The following is an 11,529-nucleotide window of genomic DNA, read 5'->3' on the forward strand; positions in this document are numbered from 1 at the left end:
TACAGCTCTTCTAAAGGATTCTCCACTAGTCAAGGAAAGTGGGCTGAGCTTTTCTTTTGTAGTTTGTGTTACAGAGATGTAAAAAAATTTCCAAATACAAAGCAGTATTATAATAGGAATACATGTTTTCAAATTCAACAAATCCCACCCGTTGAGACCTGTGGCCTTGCTTTTGTACTGGCCTCAGCCACCTCACACGGCTGTCACCTGTGAGGGACGCCCATCTTGCTCAGCCCCCATCTTGTCTACCTCTTTTCACCAAATGCACCAAAGGCAGTTTTGAGGAGAAGCCAAGGGCAATGATAGAGTTTGGATGTGATGCCCCCCCAAAACTCATGTGGAAATCTGATCCCCAACTCGGCAATGTTGGGAGTGGTTTGGGTCATGGGGCAGATCCCTCATGAATAGATTAAGGCCCTGGGGGGCAGGTAGTGAGTTCTCCCTCTATTAGTTCCCATGAGAGCTGGTTGTTTAAAGGAGACTGGCACCTCCTCTCTCTCTCTCTCTCTCTCTCTCTCTCTCTCTCTCTCTCTCTCTCTCTCGTTTCCTCTCGTCATGTGATCTGTTTGTATTCGCAGGTTGGCCTGCTATTTTCCACTATGAGTAGAAGCAGCCCGAGGCCTGTGCCAGATGCAGCTGTCCCAGAATTGTAAGCCAAATAAACCTCTTTTCTGTATAAATTATCCGGTTTCAGGTATTCTGCTATAAGCAACAAAAAATGGACTAGTACAGGCAGCTTGAGGGGGAAGGTGGAACAGGAGAAGGCTCCAGCCCTCTGTTTGGGTGATTGTGACATCGTCCTCAGATGCCTTCTTGAACATGAAACCCAGCGCTCATAGGATGGTGAATTTGTGTTTTTCTTCACACAAACTGGTAAAGCTCTTCCTCCTCATCTCCTTCCTTTTGTAGCTTTCCAGAGTCAATATTCCAGTAAAAACATTGTATCTTCCAGTGGAACAATGAAATATGTAGGTAAAGTCAAGTGCACATACCTATCAGGAGACAGTAAGTGAGCACAGCAAGGGTACTGAAGTGCATGTCGGACATGACCCTGTCTACGTAACAGGTGTGTGCGCACATGGACAGGTGTCTAGAAGGATGTTGCAGTGCTTATCTCTGAGTAGTTGGCTTCTTTTTACTTGCTGTACTGTCTGCATGGAATTTTTACAGTAGTATGAATCATTTTTCATACTTCCTTTTTGTGAGTCTTTTTTTCCCCTTTGTTTGGAAGAAACCCAGCAGAGATTGGCAAGACTGTTTATACGCAGGCAGGGTTATACCTTTAGCTATTTTTCTAACTGCCTTATAACCTAACAGAATGGGGGAGCTCATGGTGGGGACAAGGTGGGGCTGAGTCATGTACTTCCTTGGATTTCCTACAGCTGTAGCTCCAGCACTAGTTTCGGGCCAAGAGAGGCTTAATAACTGACCCTGTATGCCAGTGTTCCACTTTGATTTGATCAGTTCTTCATCTCCCTTCAGCACCTCCCTCTGTAGCTGGAGGTGCACACGTACCCTGCCCGAGGCACACAATTTAGGGCCTGGATGAAGGTGTCAGTGCTCCTTAATAAAAGGGGACTAACACTCCTTATGCCCAGCCCCGGGCTGCCTTCACAGTGGTCCTGGGATTTAAACCCACCTCCCTGAGTAATGGTGGCTAAGAGTAACCTCGTGAGAGTGCTCCTTGTTTGCCTCGTGTTTGCTGTCCCTTCTGTCTGGAGCACTCCCCCAGCCTCCCTTTCTGCTGTTGATGTGCCTGGTTTCCTTTTGTCCTTCAGGTCCCTATTCAAGTGGCACCTCCTCAGGAAGCTTTCCCTGGACTATCTTTATCTAAAGCAGCTCTCCTGTATCATTCTGTACCATTCTCTATCTTTGTTTCTTCAGAGTGCTTATCACTTTTATAATGTAATTTAGATGATACCTTTGGAAATTAAAATAAGCAAAAATTCCCCCTGCATTTGTCCTACTCTCTCTCCCCCAGTACCTGGCAACCATCTCAGGTGAGGATGTGGGGTGACTGTTACTTCCTGAAGGAAGAAGACAGGAAATTGAGAAAATCCACTCCAGAAAGGCAGAAGAAGTAGGAAACTGCCCTTTCTTGCCTTGGTGGAAAGAGGAAGAAGAAAGATGATGGGAAGGCTGAGGGGCAGATGCCAGGGCCCGAGTCCTCCATTCTTAGGATGGACCTTGAAGCGGGATGCTAGAAAATATCAAGTTAAGGCTTGGAGGCACCTGAGCACATCTGGACCAGAGGCCCACTTCCCAGGTGTGGCTTTTGACAGGAATCTTAAGCCCACGTAGCACCTGCTTGAGCGTGGGGAGGGAGGTGACTGAGTAGCTGCAAGCACTGATGACCAGAAAGATCACGGTCACGGGACTGAGGCACCAGTCTTGCCTCCGCACATCTGACCGATGGCTTGCAGGGAATGTGCCCCCAGAGGGGATGTGGAACTTCTGAGACCAACTATTTGCCCAAGAGACACAGAGTCATCCCAAAGAGAATGCTGAAGCCAGAAGAGACGGGAATGCTGTAATTAGCAAACAAAATAAATAAGTTAAAAAGAGAAGTAGCTGCCAAAATGACCTGCCTGGTGCAGCAGGTAAGAGGCTTTGGACAAAGGCATTATCACTTCTCACTCGGTGAAGAGGAGAGAAGACTGTGATGTGTGCACTTGAGAAAAACTGGCACGCACTCCCCCACAGTATCTCTGAAAACTGTTGCATAAACTTTGCTTCCAGTACACCTATGTGGATGGCAGGACTGACCCCAATTACAGCGGCCAGGGGAGGGGGAAAGTGCCAAAACTTCTTGGCAGGAAATAATTTCACAAGGAAGACCTAAATATACTCTACATCAAATAGATTTTTACCTTAAACCTGCTTTAAAAAAGAAAACTTTCTGAGACATAGCATGGAAGTTTATATAAATAGAGGCAGCACAGCTCAGAGGTTAAGCTGGACTTTGGTGCCATTATTAACTCATTTAACAAATATTTATGGAGCTCCTCGTATGAGCCAGGCATTGCACTAGATGGTGGGGATACAGAGGACAAAGCGGACATGTCCCTGACTTTCATGAGCTCACAGTCCACTGGGAGAGACAGTATGGGTGAATGATTTACATATACAATTAATTGTGTACAGTGGTGACAGCTCAGCCATAGAGCTCTCTGGATTCTGCCTGGTCTGCCACTTACTGGCATGTGGCCTCGGCCATGTTATTTAACTTCCCTGGTGCAATAACACCTGTTGAGAAAATGCATTTGGAGGACTTACTATAGTACCTGGCATATAGTAAATGCTCAGTAAATATTAGATTTTATTGTTATTACTATTACTATTTTAAATCATTATAGCAAGTTCCTAACCACAGTTTTCCGTGTAGTGGTTCCTGGAAATTCTTTCAGGGCTTTTTGAAGTTGCTACTTTATTGGTATATATGTATGAATGCATGCAAATGTATATGTACATACATATATGCATACACATTTGCATACATACATACATATGTGTATATACACACATATCTCACATAGAAATCAAATTGCTGTTTTAAAAAATTTTTGTATTATATCTTCTCCAGAAATACTACATAGCAATTTTTTTATATACTATATAGCTTAGATAAAAGCTAGCACGCAATTACTTAAATACTGGATTTCAATAACTGTAACTACCCATAAAGTGAGACTACCAAATAACAGGACTAACATTTTCTAAGTGTTGTTTATTTTATTGCTTTTTAATCATATACTGTACTTGCCAATTCAAGAGTAAAATGTTTTATCCTTTAGGATTCTAAGCAGTTTAAAATTTGATGATTTGGGATAATACTAGGTACATGTGGATTTTCAAACAAAGTCTCATTTAACGTAATATCTCTAATCCTCATCACCCTGTGCGCTATGGCCCACCACCTTCCCCATTTTAAAAAGGAAATGGAGGCTCAGAGGGTGTGAGCAATTTTCAAATTTACATAAAACCAGTCTGTTATTGATGTAATTTGAGCCCATTTGCTTGACTCCAAACCCTTTGCTCTTTCCAATGTACCATACTATCTCTGTAAAAATTCTCCCAGAAGAAAAGGGGGAAAAAAATACTAAGAGAAGAAAATAATGAGAAAAATGAAAGACAGAGATCAAATATAACAATTACCATAAAAAAATTTAGAGAACAAGTAAAAAAAAAAAAGCCCAACAATAAAGATAACATTAAACAAACTGTCCCAAGCTGAAGAAAGACCTGCATCCCCGCGTGGAGAGGGCTTGCCTTAACTCACTGCCCTCAGTTACGTGTTCAGGACCTACCACAGGCAGTGGGTACTTGTCTTAAGTCTAGAGTTGTTTTTCTAACCCACACAAAATTGATCCAAGGAGCTAGGTCTAAAACAAATTCTGGAAGCACAGCTGATTCAGTGGTGGACTGTTTGAGTGGCTGGTGGAGACAGGAGTGCCACATGGTCTGTGCCCTGTGCTATCATTATATTCTTCCACCACATTTTGTTTCTTTTAGTTGAAGGTAAGCCAGTTCATTGCTTTCAGTATTAGAAACAGCTGAGGTTGATGAACTGCTATACTCTGTGAAATACAGTTCTGTATTCCCAGAGGCCAAGACTGAGGGAAGTAGATATGTCTGATGAGTGGCTTATAAGGGAAAGTTGCTGTTAAATTCAGAGTTTGGAATCCCCAGCCCTGAATAGTATAATCCTGAAATATCCAAACTCAAAGAACCTCACAGCAAAAGGCTTACCTGAGCCATTGGGACAATGATGCTAATGAAACTCTGGACTGGGATGCAGCACCAAGCATGTGTCAGACACTTACTGTTTTCCTCCAAAGAATCGCACGGTATTGAGGGACTCGCTGATTGTTTTGGTCAGAAAGGGTCACAGACAAGAAGAAGGGGCTCTTCTCTGCATCGTTTCCAATGTAATTCTGATGCACTGGAAAAGAAATAGGTTTAGAACAGTGAGAATGCACCTGGCCCTTCCAGTCACAGATGGCAGTGGACACTGCAGCCTTCCCATGTGCTCAGGTGACAGTATCCCAAACCCAGCTGAGGACAACAGAACCTGATCACTCTCCGCTAATCACACACTCCCATTCCCCTTGCCATGACTGGTTCAGGAATGAACATGTGACCCAATTCTAGCCAACGAAATCTGCCAAGGGGCTTCTGGAAAGGTTTCCTCACTGCTAAAGACGGCCGCCTTCTTTCTCTGGACATGGCATATCCAGAAGTGATGTTTAGAATGGCTGCAGCTGTCTTGTGACCCTGAGGAGGACCAGCAGAGGGCCAAGCTTCCACACTAAGGGTGGGGAAGCAGAAAAGGGAAAGGAGCCGGGCCTTTGACATCACTGAGCCTTTGAATCCATCCACCCTGGAACTGGCTCTACCTCTGGATTTCTTATTATATCCCTTACTGTTTAAGCCAGTTGAGGTCAGGCTTTCTGTTACTTGCAGCTGATGGCATTCAAACCTATGGCACCATTTTTCTGTAGTCATCACTGCTCTGGGCACTATGCTTGCAAGGATTTCGGAAGATGACAAAATTTCCTGCTGATTTCTTTCTTTATAAATGCTTCTATATTCCCCTACTTACCCAAATAAGTTATGTCTGACCAAATAAATGAACTTCAGGTTTTTAAAAAAGACATCACGTAGGTCTGCTCACTCTCATTCCACAGCTCAAGCATCTCATCTTCTACAAACAAATGCATCAGCCTGATAAGCAATTTCTCTCACTCATTCTGAATCCCTCAATAGTGATTATTCTTCCATTCCCCAAATCTTTCTAATTAGCCACACCCTTGTTTTCTACCTTTCTGTATATTTTCACTTGAGCCCTTCACTTTACACGTACATAGCTATTAATGACAGAGCTCTTGGTATGTTCCCGGCATCGGGCTTCGTCTTATTCCTGCATGTCTCATTGAAACTTCTGTTCAAACCTGCTAGGTAAGTATTAGTAATATCCTCTCTTTATAGATAAGAAAACTGAGCCTCAGACAAGTGGAGAGTAGCTAATATAAGGTCTTATGATTAATAACAGCAGAACCAGGATGTAAACCCACTCTACTGCTCCATGAGGGCAGGGATCATGACTTTGCCACTGTATCCCCACTGCTCTTCTGCATATTGCCTGACACGTAGTAAGTGATAAATAAATACTTGTTACTGATGAATGAATGAAACCAGAGTCTACAGTCTATGCCTCTTTAGTTCTGTACTGGCCCTGGAGCTCAGGGAATCAGTTCTCTCCCTCTCTGCCTTGAACTAAAAGTTCAAAACCCAATATAGACAGAGTACTTGCCTTCTTAAGTCTAAAGGTGTTTTTCCACCCTGAAAAATTCTTCTTTTCTCTCAAATCACTCATTCAGATGATCTAATCCCCTTTAACTCCACAGGGACAAAAACAACTGGCCAAAACAAAACAAAAACACTACAAGCAAAACTCTTAGGACTGAGACTCTGAATCAACTCTTTTAATCTACAAAGCTCACTACTGACCTTGAAGTGAAATGCTCTGATCTTAATGTCCCTAAATTGGTTAGTTTCACTCATATAGGGTACCATAGATTACACTAACATTAATTTTCATTTTGAATATCCTTTCTTCCCAACCACCATAATGGCATAATTACCTTGTCCTAAAAAATACTTGAAATACCATCTGGTGTGGTATTCTGGGTTCTCTAAGTGCACGTCTGTCCTTCGCCAAGTACCTGGCAGAGCAGCTGCATTCTGTAATGGAACAAAGTTGTGCCATTAAAACGCTTATTCGGAAAGTAAACATGAAGCTGGCAACAAACCAGAGGCCAAAGAACCAGAAAAACCACTGTTAAAAGCATACACCAAAGGGCTGTAACCACATGTTCTCATTAGAAAAGACATTCAATCTAAATTCACATCATGGAAGCATTGTAGAGGTCCTCAGGGTGTAGGAAAAAGAATCAAGTGAACCAGTGTGATCAGCTATTTCTAATATGAGTATAAAGTACCTCTCCTTTCTGGGCCGAAGCTTCCACAATATTTGGGAGTTGGTGCCCCCTAGAGGCACCCCCTCTGTTTGTTACCCCTGTAACAGTTGTCCCTGTAACAGACACGATTCATCTGCAAATACATCTCTGCAGCATTTTACTTAATTTCATACGCTTTGTTGAATTTTTAAAATTTATCATAAAAATTACCCAATTAATGTGGAAAATATGAACATAATGAGTAATCAGAATCCTTTATCCAAAGACAATCATTATTAATGTTTGGGTATGGCTTTTCTAATTTTTTTCCTGTGCTTACATATGTGTGTACTTTTCTTACCCAAATGGTATCACACTGAATATACAATTTTATAGCTTGCTTTTTCACTTAATAATATATTTTTCCATGTCAATGAATATACTTCTACGATGTTAATCTTAATGGCGCTCTACTATTTTATTATGTGAAAACAATATAACTATTTAACAATACTGAACAATTAGGCTGCTCCCAATTTTTTGTTATTGTAAATAAAGTTGTGATAAACATCTAATTCCACAAGTTTGCACACTTGTCCAATTATTTCTTTAGGATGCAGTCTTAGAAGATAAATTACTTTGCCAAAGAGTAAGGACATTATCAAGGACCTGTGACATAATGCCAATCTGACACGTAGGAAGACGGGTACAAAATTATAGTTTCACCAGCAATAGCTGAGGGGGCCATCTTCCCTATACCCTTCCCTATACCCTCTTTACAATTTAATGGCAAGAATGTAACCTCAGTGTTGTTTTTATTTGTGTTTCTTTGTATACCAGGTGCATTGAACATCTTCTTCATATTTTTATTGGTCATTCATAATTCTTCCTCTGTGGGTTACCTATTTATGTCCTTTGTCAACTTCCCAATCCCTATTCTTTTCCTTAATAATTTATTTATAAAATCTTTGAAATAGATTACAAATAATTTCTTCTAACCAAATTTTCACTTAAAAAGTTTTTTTATGGTATTTTGGGCCACACAGATGTCTTTACACTTTATTATTTTTTTGGCAGCTGGCTGGTACAGGGATTGAACCCTGGACCTTGGTGTTATCAGCACTATGCTCTAACCAACTGAGCTAAGTGGCCAGCCCCACATAGACGTTTTTAATGTTCATGCAAGCAAATTTTCCAGATTTTTTTCCTTTTATGGCTTTGTCTTTAGTATTATTATATAAAAGGCCTTCTCCGTCCCAGTATTAATGAAACTATTTACCTCTATATTCTTCTAGATGTTCTAAGGTTTTGCTTTTATATTTCACTTTTTACATAGCATATATTTTGATGGATGCTATACAATAAGAATCGATTTTCCCCAAAGAGTTTATCAATGAACCCAGTTCTAATTATTGAACATTGCCTTTCATCACTTTATAAGGCACTAAATACTTTTACAATAAATGTCTGAATCTTGCATGGCTTAGGCTGAGACTGTGTTAGATGATGGTTTTTCTAAATAATTGGATTTTACTCTATTGAAGCTTCTTTGACATCTACATTGTGCCATGTATATGAGGGTACTTCAAAAAATTCATGGAAAAATAGAATTAAAAGATAATGTGAATCTTTCCATGAACGTTTTGAAGTGCTCTCATATAAAAGACTATTGGAACATATTTTCTGATTTTTGACATGCTTCTATTGATTTACTAGATGTTTATGGTCAGTTTCTTGACCATGTAGAAAAGGTTTCCTTCAATTCCAAATTTACAAAGAGGCTTTTCTTAAGAATAAATATTGAATTTTATCAAAAGCTTTTTTTTTGGCGACTACTGAGAGAATAGGTAATGAGGGAGAATTATAGTAATGTAGTGAATGATAGCAATAGTTCTTCTGATATTGAATGGTTCTTAGATCTCTAGAATGTGCGCCCTGTTAGGTCATGGTATATTATTCTTTTAATATTCTGCTGGACTTAAAAAAGTGATTGATGTGTCATATTTGTTAGTGAGATGGATCTGTAGGGTTCTTTTCTGTATGTATTTCTGTCATGCTTTCAGGGTTATGTTACCATAGAAAATGAATTAGGAAGCTTTCTGTCTTCGTCATTGCTCTGAAACACTGACATTCATTGAGAGAGCTCTAAATGACACATGTCAGGCCAAGCACTCCATAGGCATTATCTCTAGGGCCAGCACCACCAACTTAATGAGACAGATTCTATTAACCCCCCCTCTTTCAGGTGAGGAAATTGAGAGAGAGTTGAAGTATGTTTCCTAAGGTTGCAGAGTTAATAAGTAGTGGAGCTGGAACTGAAACCAGTCCTACTTCTAGAGGTTTTTTCTTTTTTCTTTTTTAATCTTAATCATTGCATCATCTTCTTTTTTTTTTTTTTTTTTTTTGTCGTTTTTTCGTGACCGGCACTCAGCCAGTGAGTGCACTGGTCAGTCCTATATAGGATCCGAACCCGCGGCGGGAGCGTTGCCACGCTCCCAGCGCAGCACTCTACCAAGTGCGCCACGGGCTCGGCCCATTGCATCATCTTCTGTGTCCTTTTTTATGTCCTGCCTTTCTAAGCTATCAGGAGTAAAAACGTAGGTTAAAGTTTCTTAGTGTTATTGTGCTTTTACCAGATTTTCTTGATTTTTTAAAAACCAGCTATTGCTACGTATATATAAATTTTTATTTGGAAATAATGTTAAACTTACATAAAAGCTGCAAGAATAGGAACAGTGTAAAGAGCACCTGCACACCCTTTACCAGACTCACCTGCTGTTAACGTTCTACCCCATTTGCTCGTTTGTTCACTCCCCCACCCACACGCAATTTTTATTCTGAACACTTAAGACTCAGATGTGTAAATAATAGCTCTTTATCCCTAAATACTTCAGTGTGTATTTTCCAAGAACAGGGATATTTTCTCATATAATCACAATACAACTTTATCAATCTCTGTAAATTTAACATTGATATGACACTTTACCATCCATTTTCTAGTTTAGTCAAGGAACCCATCAATGTCATTTAAAGCATTTTCCCCTTTCAGTGCAGGATTCTTTCATTCTCACGTCTGTTGAGACTCCGTTAATCTGGAACATTTCCATAGACTCTGTTTTTCATGGCACTGACATTTTTGAAGAATGCAGCATCCCCTCCTCCTTTTTTATTTTTTAAATTGACACACTGTAATTGTACATATTTACAGGGTGCAATTTGACGTTTGATATATATATATATATATGCTGTATAATAATCAAATCAGGGTATTTAGCATAACAATCCTCTCATGCATATATCATATCTTTATGGTGAGAATATTCAAAAGTCTCTCTTCTAGCTAACTTGCAATATGCAATACTTTACTGTTCACCATCATCACCCTGCTGTGCAGTAGAACACCAGAACTTACTCCTCCTATCTAATTGTCACTTTGCACCCGTTGACCCACCTCTGCCCATCCTCCCCTCCCCAGTCTCTAGCAACCACTGCTCTGCTCTCTGGTTCTATGATATCAACTCTTTTTTTTAATTTCAGATTCCACATATGAGTGAGATCATACGGTATTTGTCTTTCTGTCATTTTTAAAATAAGCGCTCCTCATTTTGGGTTTGTCTGATGTTTCCCCACGCTTAGATTCAGGGTATACATACCTGCGTGGAATACCACATAAGTAAGGCCTGTCCTTCTACACTTATCACAGTATCAAGACATCCATCTCCTCCTCACTGGTGGTGTTATTTTTGATCACCTGTTCGCAGTGTTGTCTCAGTCTGAGCTTTAGTGTGACTCAAGAGGAGTGTATAACTGAGTCTTGTTCCTTGTAGGATTTCTCCAGGATTCATTTTCACCAGCTGATCACTTTACAGCCATGAGCCACTGGCAGTGCTCCTGTCTACGGTTGTTTTCACTGTGCCACCGGGCAGCATGACCCTGGGGTCCACCAGCCATCCTCGGGCACTAGCTGACCAGACATTGGGGAGGGGTTTAGCCAAAGAAGCTGGCCTTAGCCAGTCAGATTCCACAGTGGTTGGTGTCGTGGTCCCAACGCCCTGGATCCTAGAAAACGTCAGCAGAGCCTGGAGAGGAAACTCTTATGTCACCAGAACACTTAAACCTCCGGAGCCTCCAAGACTTGCGCGGCATAGAGAGGTTTCCTCCAGGTAGCAGCACCAGATCTTGACTCAACGCTTCTCAAATTTGTTAAAATGTTTACTCTCGGGCCCATTTTAGACCTCCTCCTCAGGATCTCTGGGAGTGGGGTCCCAGAATCTGCGTTTTAACAAACAACCAGGTAATTCTGATGAACACTCAACTTTGAGAATCAATGCAGTACACCAGGGGTTCTCGAGGAATCCAGGGCTGGGGAGGGGGGCATGAACTTAGATGGGGCAAAACAAACGCATCTTTATTTTCCCTGAATTCTAACTGAAATTTAGTGTTTCATTCAATTATGAATGCGCGCAACAAACTACAGTAGAATGAAACGTCCTGGCAACCATGTCACCAAAGAAATCACAGGTATTTTCAGAACTCACAGTGATTGCAGATATCTCGAAACACTGTTTAC

The 11,529-nt window shown here is 40.9% G+C and overlaps 1 protein-coding gene across 1 annotated transcript in view; it reads right to left on the reverse strand.

Moving 5' to 3' along the window:
• Nucleotides 1-10,910, reverse strand: part of GARNL3 (GTPase activating Rap/RanGAP domain like 3) — an 85,289-nt gene extending 74,379 nt beyond the window's left edge. The window contains exons 1-3 of the mRNA XM_063081654.1: nt 10,827-10,910; nt 6,645-6,744; nt 4,824-4,942 (exon numbers count right to left, since the gene is read on the reverse strand). Of these exons, the coding sequence (XP_062937724.1) occupies nt 4,824-4,942; nt 6,645-6,744; nt 10,827-10,910 (303 nt within the window). The remainder of the gene's footprint in view (nt 1-4,823; nt 4,943-6,644; nt 6,745-10,826) is intronic.
• Between the last annotated feature and the right edge of the window lie 619 nt (nt 10,911-11,529).

This window comes from Cynocephalus volans, chromosome 17, assembly GCF_027409185.1.
Source record: "Cynocephalus volans isolate mCynVol1 chromosome 17, mCynVol1.pri, whole genome shotgun sequence".
NCBI lineage: Eukaryota > Metazoa > Chordata > Mammalia > Dermoptera > Cynocephalidae > Cynocephalus > Cynocephalus volans.